Source organism: Erpetoichthys calabaricus, chromosome 9, assembly GCF_900747795.2.
Source record: "Erpetoichthys calabaricus chromosome 9, fErpCal1.3, whole genome shotgun sequence".
Lineage (NCBI taxonomy): Eukaryota > Metazoa > Chordata > Cladistia > Polypteriformes > Polypteridae > Erpetoichthys > Erpetoichthys calabaricus.
This window is the reverse complement of record NC_041402.2, coordinates 111956589-111982279: the sequence shown is the minus strand read 5'-3', so window position 1 is coordinate 111982279 and position 25691 is coordinate 111956589. Positions and strand designations below refer to the sequence as shown.

General features: G+C 45.3%; 2 protein-coding genes across 10 annotated transcripts in view; both read right to left on the bottom strand.

Annotated features, from left to right (window-relative positions):
- LOC114657618 (uncharacterized) overlaps positions 1–9868 on the bottom strand; it is a 55798-nt gene extending 45930 nt beyond the window's left edge. The window contains exons 1-3 of the mRNA XM_028809492.2: positions 9722–9868; positions 1130–1378; positions 726–1046 (exon numbers count right to left, since the gene is read on the bottom strand). Coding sequence (XP_028665325.2) covers positions 726–1046; positions 1130–1374 — 566 coding nt within the window. The 5' untranslated portion in view covers positions 1375–1378; positions 9722–9868. The remainder of the gene's footprint in view (positions 1–725; positions 1047–1129; positions 1379–9721) is intronic.
- Positions 1889–25691, bottom strand: part of LOC114657616 (uncharacterized) — a 708025-nt gene continuing 684222 nt past the window's right edge. For 2 of the 9 annotated variants that reach the window (XM_051931553.1, XM_051931550.1), the window contains 2 exons: positions 11713–11882; positions 10065–11624 (listed from right to left, as the gene is read on the bottom strand). In XM_051931553.1, coding sequence (XP_051787513.1) covers positions 11223–11624; positions 11713–11882 — 572 coding nt within the window. In that variant the 3' untranslated portion in view covers positions 10065–11222. Of the gene's footprint in view, positions 3707–10064; positions 11625–11712; positions 11883–25691 lie in introns of those variants that run through there. The other 7 variants (XR_007935747.1, XR_007935746.1, XM_051931556.1 and 4 more) reach the window with 7 other exon arrangements.

Genomic DNA, 25691 nt, shown 5'->3' with positions numbered 1-25691 from the left:
AGGAGGCCTGCCAACATACAAAGTGTCAGTCATTTGTAAAGATTGTCAAAAAAAAAAGTAAAAATAGCTTGAAAAAAGGAGGGAGGCCTCCTTGACAATATATAAAGTGCCAGTCATTTGCAAAAAAAAAAATAAATAAAAAAAGTAAAAACATCTTGAAAAAAGGAGGCCACCTTGACAATATATAAAGTGCCAGTCATTTGCAAAAAATAAAAATAAATAAAAAAAAGTAAAAACATCTTGAAAAAGGAAGGAGGCCTCCATGACAACATATAAAGTGCCAGTCATTTTCAAACATTTCGAGAAAAAAAAAAAAAGAAAATTAAAAACAGCTTGAAAAAAGGAGGCCTCCTTGACAACATATAAAGTGCCAGGCAATAGCAGGCCTCCTCGTGGAGAAAAAAAAAAAAAAAAACACTGTATGGGCCCATCTACAAATCAAATAAATAAATAAATAAATATTAATGGCTATCCCCCCCAGCACGATTTTTTTTCTCCCTCCTTTTTTCCTCCAGCCACTCCTGTATAGTTTTGCCGGCTGAGGTGGAGCAAAAAAATTTCCTCCCAAATTGGCTGTGGCCGAACTCTTTTGTTTTAGGATGGCCACAGCACTTGCAAATATAGCTTTCAATCTTTTTCCTTTGCTTGGGGGGGATTCCTTGCTGTCGTGCCAGCTTGTCCGCCTCCTGCTTTTTCTTCCGCTGCCAGGCAGTGGTGCGGGGTACTGGGGGTCCTGCCGGCGGCGGTGGAAGCGGAGGAGTGGCAGTGTCAGCCGGCGGGGAGAGTGGCTGGGTGACGGGTGCTTCATGTGGGTTTGCCCAATGATGGCTGGTGCCACATCCACGGGGCCCCGACGTCGCTGCGTCGCCTGACCAGATAGGTCAGGTGGGTTATGGAATTCCAATGGTTGTGCAGCGGACTGCTCGGGGCCCGTGGGTCGTGGTCGTACGGCAGGGGTGGGCTCTGAAGCAAGGGCCGAGCTGGTTGGCAGTGGCACGGCCATCTCCAGAGCCCGCCGTACCAGCTCCCTGGTGCGAGCGTAGTGCCTACAGAGACAGAAAGCAAAGTAAGTCAGGGTGGGAGGGAGGAGAGGGGCATGGTGGATGGTACTTGTCCAGTGTGTACTTACCATTGTGCCAGGGTGCGCTGATTGAGGGGGAATAACTGGATTCGTGTCTGGGCCATGAGTACCGGGTTTGTGAGGATATTTTCCTGGATGCAGATGTAATCACGCATCACAGCTGCCCAGCGGTTCACCCTCACGCCGCTGACGGTGGTTCCTTCGGGGTGAATCCTGGACAGCTGTACACCAACGGCCTCCACAAGGCGGCTGATGTTTGGCATCTGTGCAGCTTGACTGCCTTGGCCGACCATACACCTACAAAATTCGGGGGGTGGGAGGGAGGGAGAGAGAGAGAGAGAGACACACAGACAGAGAGTGAGAGTCAGTCAGTCAGCTAGCCAGCCAGTCAGTCAGTCAGTCAGTCATGCCATCGATATCCCATCAAAAGGAAAGAGGCGACACCAAAGAGGTTGATCACCTACCGTTGCAAGCTCTCCACTCCCGGTGTGACACTGGTCTGCGAGTGCTTGCATCGGAACCTCCCCTGCACCAGTCTTTCCTGGTGGCGTGGCGGAAAGCGAACTAGGGCCTTGTCGCCCTCCGGCAATCGTTCCCAGAGGGTGGCGATCTCCGCCTGCTGTGTCATGTAGGCATGGTGACGCAGCTTCACGAGACTGGAGGCCAGGTTGACCATGTGCTGGTAACCTGGGCCAATGTCAGGTCCAAGGCTATTCTGTTGGGGGAAGAGAGCGAAAGTGAGAAAGGGAAGCACTCATCAGATATTCCACAGGTATAGCACAACTCGTCGGGAGAGACTTACCAGCTCATGGGACATGCTTTGAGTGGCCTCGTCTCCAGGGGAGGTGTCCTGGTCGGCTGGCCCAGACTTTGAGGCGCCGATGGCAGGGCGCGACTGGGACTTGTCAGACGATAACGGTTGTCGGGCGAAGTCCTCCTCAAGGCCGAAGAGGGTGTTGTCCAGAGGTTCCTGTACCGGCCCCTTGTCCTCTTGGAAGCTCTCGTCGACACTGTCATCATCGTCGTCTGTATCAGTCCCATCCGGAGCGTCGGGATCCCTGTCCATCACTTCCTCCAGCACTCGACCGGTCTGCGAAAATAGGTACTGGATACCTATGAGCTCACCTGTGAAAAGGAGGGAACTGTTTTAAAATGAAAAGGCTGGGGGGGGAGAGAGAGAGAGAGAGAGAGAGAAAGACAGACAGACAGACAGACGGCTCGACGCCCGCCTCACCAGTGTACTTCGCAGGCCGGGTGTAATCGTCAACCAGCTTCATGTGATATAGAATGTCGCTCAGCTCGTTGACGGAGTGCTGGAGTTGGCCACTGTAGCCGACCATATCACGGTCTGCTTCCTCCACTGCTTGTGCCGCACGGTCCTCGTTCCACCGCGCCAGGCTTTCCAGCAGATAGGCCTGAAAGTGGGGCGCGCTGGCTGAAGTGCCTGAAAGACATGGTGAGTGAGTGAGAGAGAGAGAGAGAGAGAGAGAGAGAGAGACAGACAGACAGACAGAGATAAAAATGCAATGCCACCCACTCCCTCGCACAACACAGGTCACAAAGAACAGGTTTCTGGGCACCCTTACCAGGTATGAAGCGGTCCAGATGCAAGTGGAACGACTCCAACGAAGTTGAACCTCGCGCACACCTGAACACCGGCAGCGTGATCCCCCCTTTGACCAGCTGCCCAGTCTGCATGTACAGGTGCACGCCGGGTGGGTCCTGGATGCAGTGGAGGTGGCGCCTCTGAGTCTTCCAGATGTCCTGGATCTTAGCGCGGTCCAAAAGCGGGATACCCATGGTGTCAGTGGTGTCCCCGAAGGCCTCCAGCATCTCGTCGATGAGCCGGCCGGTCTCCTCCGCCCCACGTGTGCAGCGGCGGCAGTGGCGGGCCAGCTCCTTTAGTGGGATCTTTCTGTAGCCGGAGCCTCGGGGATCGTTCCCCGCCTCGCCAGCCTTGGCCTGTCACAGCCGGGCGACATCTCCCTGGTCCCACTCAAAGATGCAGAACGAGAGACGCGCCATGAAGAGGCTATATAGTGGGTGGCTCTCCGTGGTGACACCCGCCGCAAAGTGTTGCATCAGGTGCCACACGTCGAGCCGCACCACCAGCTGATCCCACTGGTTGAATAAGAGGGACACCTTGTAGGGTCCCCCGTGGGAACAGCAGTCTCGGTCCACATAGAGGACCAGAGGCGGGGACACACTGGCATCACGGTATCGCCGCATCAGCCCGGTGGCCATGGGGTGCAGGCCAGCGCCCTCGGCTGCAGTGAGGACGCTGATCAAGATCTGGCCTTGCTCGTTCCCCACGCTGGTCACCCAGGCTGCCATTCCTGCTGCGGCACCAGCGAGTTTCTTGGTCACCTGAACGATGAAAGGGAGAGTGACGGTAAGCTGGAAGGAAAGAAGGAAGGAAGGGGGGAGAGAGGGAGGGGATGGCGATATCGATCACCTTCTTTGTTGAGTCCATCTTCAAGATTGAGCCAAAGATGGAGGTGATCTGGGCCTTGGTCTCTTCTAGCCTCGAAGCCACCTCCCTGGCATAGATGGACAGCAACCACTTTGTACCGGGCACCGGGGTCATCCGCGGTAGTAGAGGCGGAGTCGCAGGTGGCTCGGCACCTGGTGTAATGAACTTGGTGACCGCGAACATGACCTTTTTGGACCAAGTCAACCAGGACCTGGTGTGCTCCTCGAGCAGATATCTGCGCAGCTGGGTGGCCCCGTTGCCCAGCGTGCGCTCACGCATCTGCCCGATGAGCTTTTTGTCGCAGGATAACCCATGTTAGACAGAACAGAGACGTTAGGACTGCCCGTGTGTGCCCGTCTACCTGTGGAGAGCCGACCCAGCCATTGGAGACTCCTTGTCTGACCTGTAAGTGAGGATAGCTGGAAAGTCATCCCGGTGGGTGTGGTGCAGCTGATCCATGATATCTTGCGACCAGCCCGCCACCTTCTTCCTGCAGCGCCGGCACTCTAGGTACTCCGTGGCCATAAAGTACCATCCGTCTGCGTCCAGGACCCTCCGGACGGTCCTGTAGAGTCCAGCTCCCGACAACCTGTGGCTGCACACCGTGCAGGACAGCTTATAGGCCCACATGCGGTACGGCATCCACAGGAAGAACGGGCGCTGAAAAAAGGTGTCGGGCGATGTCGGGGGCTGGAAGTACACGTTGCGGGGGCCGTGAGGGTGCCACCAAAGGCGAAAGTTGGAGGTCAATACAGGCTTTCCATCCTTGCCCCTGGTGAAAAGGACCCGACTTAACCATGCGTGCTGTTCCTTCGGTAGTGAAGTCCTCCAGCCCTCGTGCAAAAGTAGCTGTGTGTGTGAGAGAGAGAGAGAGAGAGACACAGAGACAGAGAGCATGAGCAACAGAAAAAGAAACAAAAACAATCAGACAGGGCCTGTTCCTTTCCCGGCAATGCAATTCAAAGAAACACATCCTTTTAACTCACCTCTCTCCTGGCTACGGACAGCGTTTGCGAAGGCTGCTTTCCCGGATCAGCCGTCGGTTGGGAGCGCTGGGATGGCAAGGGCCCTCCACTGGTTGCAGACTGGGAGGTAGATGCTGGGGAAGGTTGTTAACAAATTCAAACAAATAACAGGCTAAACAGAAAAAGTGAAGGAGCCACCACCAGTTTCCATGGGTGGCTGTAACTTTCCAGCCTCCAACTCCATGCTGGCCAACAGCAGCACGTCATCGGGAATCTTGACGACGGAGGCTGCTGCAGAGAGAGAGGCGGTGGGGGCAACAGTGGTGGTTTTGGTAAGGGAGGAGGTTGCTGCTGCCTTCGCCTCGTCTCTCCGCCAGACATACAGCTGGAGTGCATGCATCTTGGTCCTGACTTTGGTGGTCTGGCGCCGGAGCCATTTGATGCAACTGCATTGGGGTACAACAGCGGGAACGGTAACAGGTGAACAAATGGAAGCAGGGTCCCAACTACCTTGCTGTGCCCTTCCCCTCGGACCCCACCCAAAAGTCTCTCACCTCTTGGCCTCCCGATCTTCTGTATTGTAAAGGGCCTCAAACGTCAGGTGTCCGTGTTGGCCAAAGCCGACGAGCCTCTTGCCCTCGTCCAGAGTCCTGGCCGACCCATCTCTCTCCCGTCGACGACGGATGGCCTTCTTCATGTCGGGGAAGAGCCAGGCGTAGGACTCCAGGGCATTTTTATTGCTCGCCAGCGGGCTATCCGACACCTGGCCATCTTCGCGCTCCCTCAGGTGGGTTGCCAACACCATGACAGGCTTAGCCGAGGTCATGGGTCAGCAACCATTTAAAAGTCTGACCCCGGTACTGTCCAAACTGGAGCTCGCTGGCGCTGTGCACCAGCTTGGAGTCCCCGGGGTCACCACCTGCTGCCCGCACCCGTCTCCTGGCCTGCTCCCTGAACATTTCCCGGCCGAATTGACCTTGAACGGCACAGAGCCGCTCAGGCCGTATGCCTTGGCGACCTGGATCACCTCAGCGGAGGCCTTAAGGGTCAGTTCGCCGGAGGTCTTGCGGCGGAACTGTGGCACAGGGTTCAAGCTGGATAAATTAGATAAACCAAGACAAAGTTACAGTTCCATTCCAAAGTTTTACAACACCTATTTTTCTTCAAATTTAACCAGCTGGAATGCAACGAGCGACCTGAAACAGATCCGTAGGAAACTGGAAGACATTTACATTTAAAGTTTAGGTTACCAAAAACTGAAATTAAAACAAATTTCAGAATATTACAAATTGGCCTTCAGGGAACAACTAATAGGTTACAACCTCCATATAGTCTGCACCAAGCGACGTTGCCTCCAACAGAGATCAAATAAAGAGTAACTGAGCATGCAAAAAGAAAAAAGGAACAAGGGAACAACAGGATGATAAACCACCACCTTTGAACAAATTCTATAGGCACCAAACCCAATATTCCAAAAAGGTTTTTTTTTTTTTTTCTTTTTCAAATGAACCTTCGTGATATTTAACCTATGAATACTTACATGTCAACACCGCAGGTGATGTTGGGTCTATTAAAACAACGCAATCAACCAGTACGTCAATTACAGAAAGATACCTTTGTTTTGAGAGGAACATTGCTACTACAAACACTACAAAGACTCACGTAGGAACACTAGTGGTAGCCATGGTATGAGATACCAGAAACTGTTAATTCTAAATTCTGAAAGAGTAAAGGGACACACACAAAAAAAAAAAAATATAAATGGTTAGTAATACTAGTACTGACTTTTTTTAAGGCCTTTAATAATATTACAACTTCCTTGTTACACTGCATTTTCCTATTGCTAGCATTATTATTATTAGCATTATTATTATTTATTATTAACAAACATAATTATAACGCAATTCTGTCCAGACTATTTACAGATATTTATATTACTGAAACCAGTTTACTAAAATGAAAAAAAAGAACACTTTTATTAATATGTACAAAACAAATGAATTCTCATTAGATTAAAGTACATCTGTTTTATTTCACTTCACTATAATCCTTGTGCACTAAGAGTAACATCAATAGTACCATTTTAATAGTATCAGCGGGCCCCACTTTAAGATAAAACTCGAAACATGACATCGCCGCTTTTAGACGGGGAGGCGGGTCTTTCGGAACAGAACTCGGAACGCATCTCTTTCCCAGCCAATCAAAGTTTACAAAAAACTCGACACAAGAGCGCTTCGACCAATCGCTGCACGCTGCTGCTTGTCAATCATCTGAGAACTCGGAGTGAACTCGGCACGGAGTAGCCACGAATATCGGAACTCTTTAGGCGCAGAAAATGGGAGCCGATCTTCGTGGCGGAAGAATGCCGCCTGCTCTGCAGAGCCGGGTCCGTAAAAGGTGAAAGGGGCGGACGCATAGCCGATTAGCCACGTGGTTGCAGGAAGGTAAACAGAGAGCCCTTAAAGCGGCGGCGGGACAGAAGCAGGCAGGCAGACACAACGATTCAATCAACAACAATGAAATATATACATATAATAAATAGAAATCAATCAAATAACTATACAGTAATCCCTCTTCCATCGCGGGGGTTGCGTTCCAGAGCCACCCGCGAAATAAGAAAATCCGCGAAGTAGAAACCATATGTTTATATGGTTATTTTTATATTGTCATGCTTGGGTCACAGATTTGCGCAGAAACACAGGAGGTTGTAGAGAGACAGGAACGTTATTCAAACACTGCAAACAAACATTTGTCTCTTTTTCAAAAGTTTAAACTGTGCTCCATGACAAGACAGAGATGACAGTTCTGTCTCACAATTAAAAGAATGCAAACATATCTTCCTTTTCAAAGGAGTGCGCGTCAGGAGAGAGAGAGAGAGAGAGAGAACAGAGCAAGCAGTCAAAAATCAATAGGGCTGTTTGGCTTTTAAGTATGCGAAGCACCACCGGTACAAAGCTGTTGAAGGCGGCAGCTCACACCCCCTCCGTCAGGAGCAGGGATAGAGAGAGAGAGAGAGAGAGACAGAGAAAAACAAACTGAAAAATCAATACGTGCCCTTTGAGCTTTTAAGTATGCGAAGCACCGTGCAGCATGTCTCTTCACGAAGCAGCTGCACACAGAAGGTAGCAACGTGACATAATCTTTCAGCATTTTTAGACGAGCGTCCGTATTGTCTAGGTGTGCGAACAGCCCCCCTGCTCACACCCCCTACGTCAGGATCAGAGAAAGTCAGCGCAAGAGAGACAGAGAAAAGTAAGCCGGGTAGCTTCTCTGCCATCTGCCAATAGCGTCCCTTGTATGAAATCAACTGGGCAAACCAACTGAGGAAGCATGTACCAGAAATTAAAAGACCCATTGTCCTCAGAAATCCTCAAACCAGCAAAAAATCTGCGATATATATTTAAATATGCTTACATATAAAATCCGCGATTGAGTGAAGCCGCGAAAGGCGAAGCGCGATATAGCGAGGGATCACTGTATACAATAAATATAACATGAAATAAGTATATACATACAATAAATAAAAGTCAAACAACAATCCAAGGAACTATATACAAACAAACAAATAAATATCAAACAATTTTTGCAATAAAAAAAATAACTACCATAACCAGTAGATGAAGCCCAAAATTAAAAAAGAAAATTGAGAGGAGGAGGAGGAGGCCTGCCAACATACAAAGTGTCAGTCATTTGTAAAGATTGTCAAAAAAAAAAGTAAAAATAGCTTGAAAAAAGGAGGGAGGCCTCCTTGACAATATATAAAGTGCCAGTCATTTGCAAAAAAAAAAATAAATAAAAAAAGTAAAAACATCTTGAAAAAAGGAGGCCACCTTGACAATATATAAAGTGCCAGTCATTTGCAAAAAATAAAAATAAATAAAAAAAAGTAAAAACATCTTGAAAAAGGAAGGAGGCCTCCATGACAACATATAAAGTGCCAGTCATTTTCAAACATTTCGAGAAAAAAAAAAAAAGAAAATTAAAAACAGCTTGAAAAAAGGAGGCCTCCTTGACAACATATAAAGTGCCAGGCAATAGCAGGCCTCCTCGTGGAGAAAAAAAAAAAAAAAAACACTGTATGGGCCCATCTACAAATCAAATAAATAAATAAATAAATATTAATGGCTATCCCCCCCAGCACGATTTTTTTTCTCCCTCCTTTTTTCCTCCAGCCACTCCTGTATAGTTTTGCCGGCTGAGGTGGAGCAAAAAAATTTCCTCCCAAATTGGCTGTGGCCGAACTCTTTTGTTTTAGGATGGCCACAGCACTTGCAAATATAGCTTTCAATCTTTTTCCTTTGCTTGGGGGGGATTCCTTGCTGTCGTGCCAGCTTGTCCGCCTCCTGCTTTTTCTTCCGCTGCCAGGCAGTGGTGCGGGGTACTGGGGGTCCTGCCGGCGGCGGTGGAAGCGGAGGAGTGGCAGTGTCAGCCGGCGGGGAGAGTGGCTGGGTGACGGGTGCTTCATGTGGGTTTGCCCAATGATGGCTGGTGCCACATCCACGGGGCCCCGACGTCGCTGCGTCGCCTGACCAGATAGGTCAGGTGGGTTATGGAATTCCAATGGTTGTGCAGCGGACTGCTCGGGGCCCGTGGGTCGTGGTCGTACGGCAGGGGTGGGCTCTGAAGCAAGGGCCGAGCTGGTTGGCAGTGGCACGGCCATCTCCAGAGCCCGCCGTACCAGCTCCCTGGTGCGAGCGTAGTGCCTACAGAGACAGAAAGCAAAGTAAGTCAGGGTGGGAGGGAGGAGAGGGGCATGGTGGATGGTACTTGTCCAGTGTGTACTTACCATTGTGCCAGGGTGCGCTGATTGAGGGGGAATAACTGGATTCGTGTCTGGGCCATGAGTACCGGGTTTGTGAGGATATTTTCCTGGATGCAGATGTAATCACGCATCACAGCTGCCCAGCGGTTCACCCTCACGCCGCTGACGGTGGTTCCTTCGGGGTGAATCCTGGACAGCTGTACACCAACGGCCTCCACAAGGCGGCTGATGTTTGGCATCTGTGCAGCTTGACTGCCTTGGCCGACCATACACCTACAAAATTCGGGGGGTGGGAGGGAGGGAGAGAGAGAGAGAGAGACACACAGACAGAGAGTGAGAGTCAGTCAGTCAGCTAGCCAGCCAGTCAGTCAGTCAGTCAGTCATGCCATCGATATCCCATCAAAAGGAAAGAGGCGACACCAAAGAGGTTGATCACCTACCGTTGCAAGCTCTCCACTCCCGGTGTGACACTGGTCTGCGAGTGCTTGCATCGGAACCTCCCCTGCACCAGTCTTTCCTGGTGGCGTGGCGGAAAGCGAACTAGGGCCTTGTCGCCCTCCGGCAATCGTTCCCAGAGGGTGGCGATCTCCGCCTGCTGTGTCATGTAGGCATGGTGACGCAGCTTCACGAGACTGGAGGCCAGGTTGACCATGTGCTGGTAACCTGGGCCAATGTCAGGTCCAAGGCTATTCTGTTGGGGGAAGAGAGCGAAAGTGAGAAAGGGAAGCACTCATCAGATATTCCACAGGTATAGCACAACTCGTCGGGAGAGACTTACCAGCTCATGGGACATGCTTTGAGTGGCCTCGTCTCCAGGGGAGGTGTCCTGGTCGGCTGGCCCAGACTTTGAGGCGCCGATGGCAGGGCGCGACTGGGACTTGTCAGACGATAACGGTTGTCGGGCGAAGTCCTCCTCAAGGCCGAAGAGGGTGTTGTCCAGAGGTTCCTGTACCGGCCCCTTGTCCTCTTGGAAGCTCTCGTCGACACTGTCATCATCGTCGTCTGTATCAGTCCCATCCGGAGCGTCGGGATCCCTGTCCATCACTTCCTCCAGCACTCGACCGGTCTGCGAAAATAGGTACTGGATACCTATGAGCTCACCTGTGAAAAGGAGGGAACTGTTTTAAAATGAAAAGGCTGGGGGGGGAGAGAGAGAGAGAGAGAGAGAGAAAGACAGACAGACAGACAGACGGCTCGACGCCCGCCTCACCAGTGTACTTCGCAGGCCGGGTGTAATCGTCAACCAGCTTCATGTGATATAGAATGTCGCTCAGCTCGTTGACGGAGTGCTGGAGTTGGCCACTGTAGCCGACCATATCACGGTCTGCTTCCTCCACTGCTTGTGCCGCACGGTCCTCGTTCCACCGCGCCAGGCTTTCCAGCAGATAGGCCTGAAAGTGGGGCGCGCTGGCTGAAGTGCCTGAAAGACATGGTGAGTGAGTGAGAGAGAGAGAGAGAGAGAGAGAGAGAGAGACAGACAGACAGACAGAGATAAAAATGCAATGCCACCCACTCCCTCGCACAACACAGGTCACAAAGAACAGGTTTCTGGGCACCCTTACCAGGTATGAAGCGGTCCAGATGCAAGTGGAACGACTCCAACGAAGTTGAACCTCGCGCACACCTGAACACCGGCAGCGTGATCCCCCCTTTGACCAGCTGCCCAGTCTGCATGTACAGGTGCACGCCGGGTGGGTCCTGGATGCAGTGGAGGTGGCGCCTCTGAGTCTTCCAGATGTCCTGGATCTTAGCGCGGTCCAAAAGCGGGATACCCATGGTGTCAGTGGTGTCCCCGAAGGCCTCCAGCATCTCGTCGATGAGCCGGCCGGTCTCCTCCGCCCCACGTGTGCAGCGGCGGCAGTGGCGGGCCAGCTCCTTTAGTGGGATCTTTCTGTAGCCGGAGCCTCGGGGATCGTTCCCCGCCTCGCCAGCCTTGGCCTGTCACAGCCGGGCGACATCTCCCTGGTCCCACTCAAAGATGCAGAACGAGAGACGCGCCATGAAGAGGCTATATAGTGGGTGGCTCTCCGTGGTGACACCCGCCGCAAAGTGTTGCATCAGGTGCCACACGTCGAGCCGCACCACCAGCTGATCCCACTGGTTGAATAAGAGGGACACCTTGTAGGGTCCCCCGTGGGAACAGCAGTCTCGGTCCACATAGAGGACCAGAGGCGGGGACACACTGGCATCACGGTATCGCCGCATCAGCCCGGTGGCCATGGGGTGCAGGCCAGCGCCCTCGGCTGCAGTGAGGACGCTGATCAAGATCTGGCCTTGCTCGTTCCCCACGCTGGTCACCCAGGCTGCCATTCCTGCTGCGGCACCAGCGAGTTTCTTGGTCACCTGAACGATGAAAGGGAGAGTGACGGTAAGCTGGAAGGAAAGAAGGAAGGAAGGGGGGAGAGAGGGAGGGGATGGCGATATCGATCACCTTCTTTGTTGAGTCCATCTTCAAGATTGAGCCAAAGATGGAGGTGATCTGGGCCTTGGTCTCTTCTAGCCTCGAAGCCACCTCCCTGGCATAGATGGACAGCAACCACTTTGTACCGGGCACCGGGGTCATCCGCGGTAGTAGAGGCGGAGTCGCAGGTGGCTCGGCACCTGGTGTAATGAACTTGGTGACCGCGAACATGACCTTTTTGGACCAAGTCAACCAGGACCTGGTGTGCTCCTCGAGCAGATATCTGCGCAGCTGGGTGGCCCCGTTGCCCAGCGTGCGCTCACGCATCTGCCCGATGAGCTTTTTGTCGCAGGATAACCCATGTTAGACAGAACAGAGACGTTAGGACTGCCCGTGTGTGCCCGTCTACCTGTGGAGAGCCGACCCAGCCATTGGAGACTCCTTGTCTGACCTGTAAGTGAGGATAGCTGGAAAGTCATCCCGGTGGGTGTGGTGCAGCTGATCCATGATATCTTGCGACCAGCCCGCCACCTTCTTCCTGCAGCGCCGGCACTCTAGGTACTCCGTGGCCATAAAGTACCATCCGTCTGCGTCCAGGACCCTCCGGACGGTCCTGTAGAGTCCAGCTCCCGACAACCTGTGGCTGCACACCGTGCAGGACAGCTTATAGGCCCACATGCGGTACGGCATCCACAGGAAGAACGGGCGCTGAAAAAAGGTGTCGGGCGATGTCGGGGGCTGGAAGTACACGTTGCGGGGGCCGTGAGGGTGCCACCAAAGGCGAAAGTTGGAGGTCAATACAGGCTTTCCATCCTTGCCCCTGGTGAAAAGGACCCGACTTAACCATGCGTGCTGTTCCTTCGGTAGTGAAGTCCTCCAGCCCTCGTGCAAAAGTAGCTGTGTGTGTGAGAGAGAGAGAGAGAGAGACACAGAGACAGAGAGCATGAGCAACAGAAAAAGAAACAAAAACAATCAGACAGGGCCTGTTCCTTTCCCGGCAATGCAATTCAAAGAAACACATCCTTTTAACTCACCTCTCTCCTGGCTACGGACAGCGTTTGCGAAGGCTGCTTTCCCGGATCAGCCGTCGGTTGGGAGCGCTGGGATGGCAAGGGCCCTCCACTGGTTGCAGACTGGGAGGTAGATGCTGGGGAAGGTTGTTAACAAATTCAAACAAATAACAGGCTAAACAGAAAAAGTGAAGGAGCCACCACCAGTTTCCATGGGTGGCTGTAACTTTCCAGCCTCCAACTCCATGCTGGCCAACAGCAGCACGTCATCGGGAATCTTGACGACGGAGGCTGCTGCAGAGAGAGAGGCGGTGGGGGCAACAGTGGTGGTTTTGGTAAGGGAGGAGGTTGCTGCTGCCTTCGCCTCGTCTCTCCGCCAGACATACAGCTGGAGTGCATGCATCTTGGTCCTGACTTTGGTGGTCTGGCGCCGGAGCCATTTGATGCAACTGCATTGGGGTACAACAGCGGGAACGGTAACAGGTGAACAAATGGAAGCAGGGTCCCAACTACCTTGCTGTGCCCTTCCCCTCGGACCCCACCCAAAAGTCTCTCACCTCTTGGCCTCCCGATCTTCTGTATTGTAAAGGGCCTCAAACGTCAGGTGTCCGTGTTGGCCAAAGCCGACGAGCCTCTTGCCCTCGTCCAGAGTCCTGGCCGACCCATCTCTCTCCCGTCGACGACGGATGGCCTTCTTCATGTCGGGGAAGAGCCAGGCGTAGGACTCCAGGGCATTTTTATTGCTCGCCAGCGGGCTATCCGACACCTGGCCATCTTCGCGCTCCCTCAGGTGGGTTGCCAACACCATGACAGGCTTAGCCGAGGTCATGGGTCAGCAACCATTTAAAAGTCTGACCCCGGTACTGTCCAAACTGGAGCTCGCTGGCGCTGTGCACCAGCTTGGAGTCCCCGGGGTCACCACCTGCTGCCCGCACCCGTCTCCTGGCCTGCTCCCTGAACATTTCCCGGCCGAATTGACCTTGAACGGCACAGAGCCGCTCAGGCCGTATGCCTTGGCGACCTGGATCACCTCAGCGGAGGCCTTAAGGGTCAGTTCGCCGGAGGTCTTGCGGCGGAACTGTGGCACAGGGTTCAAGCTGGATAAATTAGATAAACCAAGACAAAGTTACAGTTCCATTCCAAAGTTTTACAACACCTATTTTTCTTCAAATTTAACCAGCTGGAATGCAACGAGCGACCTGAAACAGATCCGTAGGAAACTGGAAGACATTTACATTTAAAGTTTAGGTTACCAAAAACTGAAATTAAAACAAATTTCAGAATATTACAAATTGGCCTTCAGGGAACAACTAATAGGTTACAACCTCCATATAGTCTGCACCAAGCGACGTTGCCTCCAACAGAGATCAAATAAAGAGTAACTGAGCATGCAAAAAGAAAAAAGGAACAAGGGAACAACAGGATGATAAACCACCACCTTTGAACAAATTCTATAGGCACCAAACCCAATATTCCAAAAAGGTTTTTTTTTTTTTTTTCTTTTTCAAATGAACCTTCGTGATATTTAACCTATGAATACTTACATGTCAACACCGCAGGTGATGTTGGGTCTATTAAAACAACGCAATCAACCAGTACGTCAATTACAGAAAGATACCTTTGTTTTGAGAGGAACATTGCTACTACAAACACTACAAAGACTCACGTAGGAACACTAGTGGTAGCCATGGTATGAGATACCAGAAACTGTTAATTCTAAATTCTGAAAGAGTAAAGGGACACACACAAAAAAAAAAAAATATAAATGGTTAGTAATACTAGTACTGACTTTTTTTAAGGCCTTTAATAATATTACAACTTCCTTGTTACACTGCATTTTCCTATTGCTAGCATTATTATTATTAGCATTATTATTATTTATTATTAACAAACATAATTATAACGCAATTCTGTCCAGACTATTTACAGATATTTATATTACTGAAACCAGTTTACTAAAATGAAAAAAAAGAACACTTTTATTAATATGTACAAAACAAATGAATTCTCATTAGATTAAAGTACATCTGTTTTATTTCACTTCACTATAATCCTTGTGCACTAAGAGTAACATCAATAGTACCATTTTAATAGTATCAGCGGGCCCCACTTTAAGATAAAACTCGAAACATGACATCGCCGCTTTTAGACGGGGAGGCGGGTCTTTCGGAACAGAACTCGGAACGCATCTCTTTCCCAGCCAATCAAAGTTTACAAAAAACTCGACACAAGAGCGCCTCGACCAATCGCTGCACGCTGCTGCTTGTCAATCATCTGAGAACTCGGAGTGAACTCGGCACGGAGTAGCCACGAATATCGGAACTCTTTAGGCGCAGAACCTATCAACCTGGAAGGCAGCACAGCATGTGAGAGTCTCTGATTCTGAAGCAAACCTACACTTCAACCCCCTAATGATTCAGTCCCCAAGCATCACCATCAACTCTCTTTTTGGGTACTGGTTTTGCACCAAACTCCCTAAACCAGTTAAAACAATCTTCAACTAATCTATTCTTATGCTTCTTCAACACATTACTGCCTCTCCGGTTCAGATTTAACAGTCATGGCAGAACAGGTCCCATCTGTTCCATAAAGTGTCCCAATGCCCCAAAAACCTATACCCTACTACCCTATACCAAGATTTCAGCCATGCGTTAAGCCTTCTAATCTCCTGAGTCTTAACTTACCTGCATGTGTCACAGGCAGTATTTCTCAGCCTGGCAAGTAACTCTGTAAATTTGGACCGCAGACCGACTACCCTTATGTATGTCATTTGTTCCAACATGGACAATGACCACTGGATCCAACCCTGATCTAGCCAAGAGCCTATCAACCCTTCCAGGGAGGTTTCTAACCTGTGCATCTGGAAGCAAATCTGAGCTTCAATCCCCCTAAGGACTGGAAAATGGTTTGATACCTCTAATTCTGGGGTTGATGCCCAGGACAGTGTGCACCATTTACCTTGCACCTTGTGAACGTGATCCATCTATCTCTACCTGTCTGGTCTGGAATCTCTTCCAACGACACCTTAGGGATGCCCACTATCTCTTTAAAAGCACACCTTTGCCATGGTTTGATACCTCTAATTCTGGGGTTGATGCCCCTGGACAGTGTTCACCATTTACCTTGCGCCTTGTGACCATGAGCCACCTGTCTCTACCTGTCTGGTCTGGAATCTCTTCCCATGACACCTTAGGGATGCCCACTATCTCCCTAAAAGCACACCTGGGCCAGGTCCGCCAATTCTCTACTATAACACAGGCAACCCTGAGCTCGAGGTGCTGGATCAGTTGGTATCTCCTACACATGTAGCCCTCATAGAAGACTGGCTCCTCTAAGCCATCCTCAGAAAATTACAGTATCCAACAGGACTTGCATTACAGTGGCCTCATTATTAAAATTTGACTTAGGATTACTAAAAACTGCTTAAAAATAATTAAAATTAAATTATTTAACTTAAATGGTAAAACTAAAAAAAGCCAAAATATTAGGTTAAAGAACTTCTACAGTTATTTTACATATTCTGGCCACTTAACGTCCTGTAATATGCTCCCCCTCGACTGCCAGCTGTTTGTCTTTCTATGAGGTTAACTTTACTTTTCTTTGTCCGCTCTCCATCTTTGCACTTCTCTTATTCCTTACTTAAAAACTCTCCACTAGCATTGTTTGTATTCTTTTGTATTAATGAACCCTTATGCTGTCTCCTTCTTAACTGCTCTGCTTTCCTGACTGCCAAGAACTGTTCAATCTAGAAAAGATTATTTACTGAATATCTGCTGCTACTTGATCACTTACTGTCTTGTCTGCTCCTACAGCCTCTTATGCCTAATTAACCCTTAACACTAGCCACCTGTTGTGAAATGCTTGAAATCCAAAAGCACTTTCAGAAGTTGCCCACTAGGAGAAAAGTCCGTCAAATACCATGACTAGATACCCAAAGGGCCGAGATAAATCTTTACAAAAAGTTTATTTTAGCAAAAGGCTTTGCAAGCCCCAAAGCTCCAAAGAGCACAAAAGAGATCCCTGAAGCAGCTAGACACATCAAACAAGTCCAAAACAGAATCCAAAGGCGGTGGTTGAAACAGAACAGAGGCTCAAAAAATATCAATAAACACAATCCAAATACAGTACGAAATACAGAAGTGAGATCAAAAACAGAGCAAGGGTTCAAAATCCAGAAAATTACAAAGCAAAAGCAAAGAAACACAAGAAAACACTCCACTCCCAAGTGTGTTCAATGAACATCCAGGAACTATGTAAGGCCCTCTCTTAAATAGGGTGGAGGGCCATTCCTGACTTTGATTGAGCCACCCACAAAACACAAGGGTCATTACCTAGATCACACCCCTTTCCCAACACACACATAGAAAAATGCACTTTGTTAACAAAAGAAAAATTAATACAATTAAATGATACAAAGTTAAACGCAACAGACAAGAAACACAACTTTTGAACAGCAGCCGGGGGAAAATACTGGCTGAACCATGACACTGCCTGCCTACATTCCACTGAGCCATTCTCTTTACCTCTTTGAAGGCTGCCGGTCTTTTTTTTCCCCACTAAGGAATCATTGTTTCTGTTACTTACTATGAGGCCAGATATTTACTTACAGAGATGCCAGTGTCAACTACTGCTACTTTCTCGTGGACGCTAGTTTGAATACAAAAAACACAAGTTCAAGTAACAAATAACATTTTCAAAGGTTCCCCCAAATACTTAGCTGGTTTTACCCCTAAAGGGAAGAAAAAAGTTTTAAAAATTCACACAGCTCCTTAGCAGCAACCAAAACACAACGTTTTAGGAGTAAAATATAATTTTTATTTAACTCACACCACAGAATACAAAAATTCTCAGCTGCTTCTCCTTCATTTGTAAAGATGACAATAACAATTTTAGCCTTTGCATTCTCATTCTTCCAAAACACTGAGAATTTAATTATATTATGGTCACTTAATCCTAGTGATTCAATCACCTCTACATCCTCAATTCTCTCCTGATTATTACAAAATACTAAATTTAGAAAGCCCCCCCCCATGTTGGTGTTTTACCATACTATTTTAAAAAAACACTGATTATGTCCAGGGTAGCGCAGTGGTAGTGCTGCTGCCTCGCAGTAAGGAGACCTGGGTTCACATCTCAGGTCCTGCCTGCATGTTCTCCCCATGTCTGCTTGGTTTCTTCTAGGTTCTCCAGTTTCCTCCCACTGTCCAAATACATGCAGATTATGTGAAGTCCACCACCAGCATCAACTCACCAGTTCTATGTACTCAACACTCACATAGCACCTGTGAAGGAGAGAAGATTAGAAAAATGAAATAAAGAAAGGTGAATTTCAAACATAAAGTTGTCAAATCACTCAAAGAGCTAACTGAGTCAAAGCTATCTTGCAATGCTTGCAAATAATATGTATTCTATACCATAAGTAATATTGCATTAACAAAATGAAGAGGCATACCCTAATCAGGATGACCACTGGGAATGTGGCTTTATTTAGGATGTGTCATCTTGTGGTGGACCAATTAAGAAGCAGTTCCTATCAGTGATGTGCCTGAATTTGTTTTACTTCAGCAGTCAGTTTAATAACTTTGCTTGAATCTTTATCCATAGTAAAAATAAAAGTTTCAACTTGTTCCACAGTTTTTTCAATTCCCTCAATCATGTAAAGTTATCTTTCTGAATACCATCATCCATTTACAGATGGCTCACACCACCTCGTAGTTTCTCCTGATACCATACATTTTGTAGCCTCCATTATCTGTTTCATAGAGATTATACTTATCTTTTCATCTTTGTCTGCACAGATGACTTTGGCATTACAAAATCTGCATAGGTTAATAGTGATCAATGTGCTGCTATTTGCTGATTCTTTAGGATATGAATATTGTTCATCGGTGCTATAATGTCTGCTCAGACAAGAGCAGTTATTAGTCAATTTCCAATATCCTTAATTAATACAAGCCTGTTGTGTCCATGTCCCGTAAAAACAAATTAGAAAACTCAAAAACAAATTCGAAACACAAACACAAATCAGAAAACACTAATCAGAAATATGCAAAGTCAAGCTGAATACATGAAAGCAAATCAGAAAATGCAAAAACAAATTGAATAAGTAAAAAGAAATTGAAAATACAAAAACAAATCAGAAAATGCAAAAATAAATTGGAAACAAAAAATAAATGAGAAAACACAAAAACAAATTGGAAACGCAAAAACAAATCAGAAAACGCAATAACAAATAAATACACAAAAACAAATGAAAAAATGCAAAAACAAATGTGAAAATGCAAAAAGAAGTTGGAAACAGAAAAACAAATCAGAAATTGCAAAAACAAATTGAACATGCAAAAAAAATGAAATGGAATAGCATGCAAACAAAACAATGACTGCACAAACAAATTGAGAAGCGTGACAACAAAAAGATCAGCACATAACCCAAATCGAGGAGGAAAAAACAGTGAAAACGAAATGTTCATCACAATCCGATCCCCACTTTTCATTTTTTAATGTTTGCATAAATTTGAGCACTCTCAGCCAGAGCAGAGTTTAAAGTATTACAAACATATTTTAGTATTTTTAATAGGTTATGAAGCTATAGCTTAATGCTAACAGCACTCTGCGTTGAAAAACATTTGATATTGGCAATATTTTTATTGCACTAATACACAGGCTACTAACATGTATTATTTAACATGCACAATGCAGTGTTTGTATGACAAGTTGTGTTCCTAGTATTATTGCTTCATGTCAATGACTCGGGAATGAGAAAGAAGGAGAAATGGAATCAGCTGCTTTAAACTAGACTGCTGGGATGTGGCCCTAAAAGTACAGTTAGCTTGTTCAGCTCATATATGCCACAACCCATATGCCACATTTTCCCCTAGTCTTGTGAGCCGACAGAAGGCCAGGGACTACATATGATGCTCACTGATGAGCTTTAGCTGCTGAGGTATCTACACCCCCCTGTTCCTGCTACTCACGGGGCTGCTTTTATAGATGGCTTCTCCAGGTACTTCCACACCTTCATGGATGAAATAGTAAACTATTTCATTTTGTGGAGTCTCCCGTAGCAGTTTGTTGCAACAACACTTTTGATAATTTTGGTCCAAGATCCAGTTTGATTGAGGTACTTTGCTCTATACTCAGTCATATTTCACTTTCACTATTTGATATCACCATTTTTAGAAAGTGAGTATGAAAGAGCCAGGCATTCTCTTTAGTGTATGACAATTTTATTTTAAATCCCAAAGTCTTTCATGTTTTTCTTATATTTCTAGTCTGGTCACTCTTTTAAATGCCCCTACAAATGCTGGCAAAGCCAGAGGTTAAAAAGAAAAGGAATAGAGAAGCGAGGCGGCAGTATGTCACACTTAATGGGTGGTGTGCTGGAAACAGTGATGCTTAATGTCTCCTGTCTATTTCGCTTTTTTTAATGATTGGACATAAAACTTTTGGATCTCAGCTGGAGATACATTTAAAGTATGACACACACAATTTTGTAAGTCCTGTACTGACTGTTAGAAAACCATAATGGAATGCTGAGAGCTTAATGGCAAGTAACTGTCAAGGCGGAGTGGAGGCTCTGAGGCTAGGAATCTGCACTGGCAATCGGAAGGTTGCCGGTTTGAATCCCGTAAATGCCAAAAAGGGACTCTGCTCTGTTGGGCCCTTGAGCAAGGCCCTTAACCTACAATTGCTGAGCGCTCTGAGTAGTGAGAAAAAACGCTATATAAATACAAAGAATTATTACTATAATAATTATTATTATTATACAACACCAGAGAATTGCAGTGCTTGAAGTTATGCAAGCATTATCTTTTCTGCCAACGTATGTAAAAAAAGATAAGAGATCTCTTTTACCTTTCATTGTTAAAGCTTCCACCACACCACCTGTTGAAAAGCTGTGATTGAGTCATGATGTACATTTAGCTTTCACTGTTTTTTGTGCTTCGATTTAGGTTATCTGATGCTGTTTTTGTTTTCATGCTTCTGATTTTATTCGTACAGTCATCATTTTGTTTGCATGCTGCTCCATTTGCATTTATTTCTGATTCTTTTGTGTATATTCAATTTGTTTTTGTATTTTCTCATTTTTTTTTTGCATATTCAATTTGTTTTTGCATTTTCTGATTAGTTTTTGCGTTTCCCATTTTGTTTTTGAAGTTTCTGATTTGTGTTTGCGTTTTCTTGTTTGTTTTTGCAAATTCAAAATTGTTTTTGCATTTTCTGATTTGTTTTTGCAGTTTCTAATATGCTTTTGCATATTCAACTTATTTTCGTAGTTTCTGATTTGTGTTCCAAGTTTGGTTTTGTGCTTTCTGATCTATTTTTAATTTGTTTTTGTGCATTGCACTTAAGCCACCATAGTCTCAAAAGCAGCAATTATTAATTTAAGTTTATTTATTCAGATCAAATTAATAGTGGCAACAAGGTCTCAAAGTTTAACTGTTACAGTTTCAATGACCCATATGGTTATAAATAATTTTTCTCTTACCTCAATTGGTTCAGCTAACTTAAGAAAATTTGTATTCAGTTTCAGTACAACTACCTCTGGCAGGTACTCACTGAGATCAAAATATATTAATCTTGTGAGGTTTGTGAACTCTTTTAGGACCAAATGGGATGGCACCCTGACGTGTGACTGCCATGCCTGTGGAGAACCGTTTGTCCATTGCCTCGCAAGGGACATTATAAATGCAGGGAACAGTATAACTTGCCCACTGACCTGGCCCCAACCATGCCCATTAGCTGTGTCTGTGTATAGGAGAGTTGTAGCTCCTGCTGCAATTAATAACCCTGCTGTTCCTGTTTCAAGTTGAATAAAGCTGGTTTTGCTAAAATACTGAGACTCAACCTTGTGTTTTGGGGTGGAAGACAGTGATTCACATGTTACAATCTACTTAGACTGTTTTCCAAGCTGCACCCTGTTGTTGTAAATACCCTGAGTGTATTTGCCTGCACTTCAATTTGCTTTAACAAAGATGTTTTCTGAAGCTTCACCTTGAAAGTGGCTTAGGGTTTTCTTGGTTTCCCACTAACCTTCCAGTCTGGATGCTACCAGCAAAAGGCCAGTTATTTCAATTAAGCAATGCTTTGTGTAATTGTTTTAGCCACCCTTTTATGCATGGTTCTCTTATCAGTTTTTAACTGTTGTTTTAGCAAACCATTCATACACTCTACTAGTCCTGCAGCCTGTGGATTATAAGGGAAATGTAAAACCCAATTTCATACCTCTCTCTTCCAGTAATATTTCAATTCTGATATTAATTGTAGTTTTAGTTTTTATTTTATTTTAGAAAATTAATTTTTATTTCGTTCTAGTTTTCAGTTGTGTCAACAGTTCTCATTTTTATTTAGTTATGTGTTAAAAATTTGTTTTTATTTTATTTACATAATATTAGTACAATTTTAGTTTTTTTTCTGTCGCAAGACCACAAATACTGGCCTAAACATATTTCACTGTGAGTTATGTTTCAGTCAACAAAATACACTCACAGTTCATAATGCCGTTAAACACAGCTTGACTATCAATGATCAAACAGATTAAGTGGCCTAATGAGTACAGTCAGCAAGATCAAATCTTTCAATCCAAGAAACCAGTCTGTGCAAGCACGTTGTTGTTAAGCTTTAAACAAGCACGCATTTTGAGAGATTTGTTCATGTTGCAACGACACCTATTGCGCAGTGAAAATATTTGCTTGACAAACACCTGTAATGCAGGTGCACAGACAAGGTCCTCGGCCACTGGTGCCAGTAGACTGTATGTTGACGATTTCTGCTGCCAGCACTGAAGCAGTGATGTGCGGTGAAGTTCATGGCAGGTGAGGCACTGACTCCATCAGAGTCAGATTTACAAATATATGAACCCAAAAGAGTAATTTATTCACTATTCAGTTGGCAGCATGCACATTGACTACTGGTTATGCTTCATATCTCATCAGCATTCTTTACACATAGGTACATATTTGGCTAAGAAAGAACGTTACATTTATAGCAGCGAGAAAGATAAGAGACAGCGCATTTGCTCTGTACCCTCCATGTGATCTAAATTTGCCGTTGCAGTTTCACAATTCATACTCATTCAATAAAAATGAAAGTATAGAGTGGTGTACAAAAAAAACGGATTTCAATTTTGACCTTAACTGAAATATTTAGTTGTTTTTAAAAGCTTTTAAATCTGATGCTTTAATCAATTGTAATACAGACTGTTCAACAAAAGGATAACAAGAGAAAGAAAAGATTATTTTATTTAAGGTCAAAATTTAGTTGTTAAATATTGGATTTTTTTTCTTAGTCTGATCCCATTTTTTATAAAATTGAAAACTGTTCATGACCTTACCTTTACTTGTAAATGAAGTCCATGTGCCTGTCCTTCTCCATGAAAAACTCACTGTCACTTTCTTGTAAAAGTCCTCCTTATTTTCCTTTAGTTTTAAAAGTCTTATTCTTCAATTTTGACAGTCAGTTGGAATAAACAATAAAAATAAACGGTCTGCTGTAGTGCACTTGACTTTCTGATATTGCTAACTTATTGGCGCCTAGAGCCTCTGCGTAGAAGCAACGAGCACCTGTTGGGCTCACACCCACCCCCTCCAGTACGGCACGGTACTGTCTGCCTCACCTTGTGCCTTCTCACTGCGGTTTTATGTCCGATCAGCAAGAATAAATATGTCACACAAATTACTCATTAAACATATTAGCTAGATTATGGAAAGTCTGGTGTATAATAAACTCGTGTGCAAATATCATATTGGTGACATACAGAGAGACAGCAACAAGCACGCGCCAATTGCATACATCAACCCAATGTGTGAGGGATAGTGCAGTCCGAAGTGAGGCTTGGCTCGTCTCGTCACTGCCGCAACTCGTGTTTTTCCTCTGTATTTCATCAGGAAATGCACAAATTCAGCGATATTGACTATTGACTATATAAAAATTATCAAAATTATTGGTATGATACAGAAAACAAATTTATAGCACAGACCAGTAAATAATTTTATATTATCATTATTAGTTTTTTTTTTTACTTTTCATGATGACAGGTGAGACTGCATGTACCTATATGAAGTGCGATCATGGTACCAGAGAAGTGCTGGACTTCCACTAAGTACTGGTCCTGCACGCTACATTTGCTTTCATTATCATCTGTGCTGTAATTAAAGTTTTTCCAGACGTTACTTTCTCACTTTCTACCTGCAAACATCTGTGCAAAACTTGCCATTGTCAACCACAAGTGCTTACTGCTTCAACTCAATGAGCCAAATGTGCTCAACAAACAAACAAGGGTCCTTTACGGAAGTTGCGCCACATGACTATAGTAAGCCTAAGTTACATGATCATCGGATAGTGAACAGAGCAATGTAACTGAACGCTCAGGGTGACCTACAATCAACCCCTGTGCATGACTGAAACAGACTGAACGAAAATGCTATTGCTGTTTTTTCGTTTTTACTCAATTTTCGTTCTCGTTTGTTCACATATCACTAATTTTTATTTTTATTTAGTTTCTCTGTTTGCCTTAATTTAATTTCTCCCTCTTGTAAAGCGAAAAACAATATTTTTAGTTCTAGCTCACGTTTTTGTTATGAAAATATCACTGCTCTCTTGTGCCCACCTCTGAACCTCCTGTCCAGAAAAATGAGTACATTGATCTCATTGAATTTCTTTTGGGGTACAATAGATTCATATTAAGTCCAAAAGGATTTTACTGCACTGTTTTGTGTGGCTATGCTTACAGGATCAGAGTGCATGATTCCAGTGTAGGTGTCCACAGCCGTCATCAGGTACAGTTTGTTCTGCTCAGATTCTCAAAGGCCCTACATAGCCAAGCTGACACTGAGCATGCATATGTTACTCTGTGGATATAATGGCTACTACCTACCTTTTCTACAAGTTTCATAGTTTCCACTGCTTTCCTCATCATCTTTTCTTTTACTGTGGTGCCTTTTCATTTATGCCATTCAAGTGAAAGTGTCACGCCCAAATGTCCTAAAGTTTGATGTACTTTTGACATTGCTAAAACTTGCAATATCTTACTATTTTGTGGCTGAACTTTCCGAATATCTGAGTCTATAGCATCTGCTCTTGTTTTGATTTGGTTTTGGAGACTTGATTTATTGATGTTTTGGTTAAGATCTTTGTCTCATTTCTCAATCATGTTTTAATCTCCTGGGTCCTCATGTATACTGTTATGCATAGAATTCACACTAAAAGACAGGTTAAAGATAAAACTGGAAATGTGCATACACGACAGTATACATTATTCAAATGAAGTTAATAATTTTTGTGTAAAATGCAATAAACATACTTTAAAGCAGTGGTCACCAACCTTTTTGAAACTGAGAGCTACTTCATAGGTACTGAGCCATACGAAGGGCTACCAGTTTGATACACTCTTCTTAAATAGCAAATTTGCTCAGTTTACCTTTAGTTATTTATTATTATTAATGATTAATGATACTCATCTATGTGAAGACACTGATCACGTTTATGATTTTATCAACAATGACTTAACAAGGTGGGAAACAGATAATATCAATATTCAACACTTTATTTATATTAATCTCAGCAATTGTTTACATTTTCGAACGATCACTTCTACAACATTTCATAGGAAATCACCATGTCCCATTTTCACTAACCACCTACAAACCCTTTTAACAAATCATGAACTATGTTGCACCACGTTTGAACAAGTTATCAATTATGTGATGTTTAAGAAAAAACTTTCAGAATTTTAAATAAATCTTATCACATTTTGAACTAATGACTAAATCTGCAGTATTTTTAATAAAATTATTGTATCTGTTACATTTCATGAACACACTTTTGACTTTTGAATTGAACACAATTTTTCAATATTTGAATTCAACTTTGCCATGGCACTGCCATGTTGCCAATGACAGTATCTGGTATCTGTTTCTTTGTCAGTGGGAAGGCTGGGGTTGCATGCTGTTCACCAGTGTATTGTAATCTGGTGTGTAACTTGACACTGCAACTCTGTGT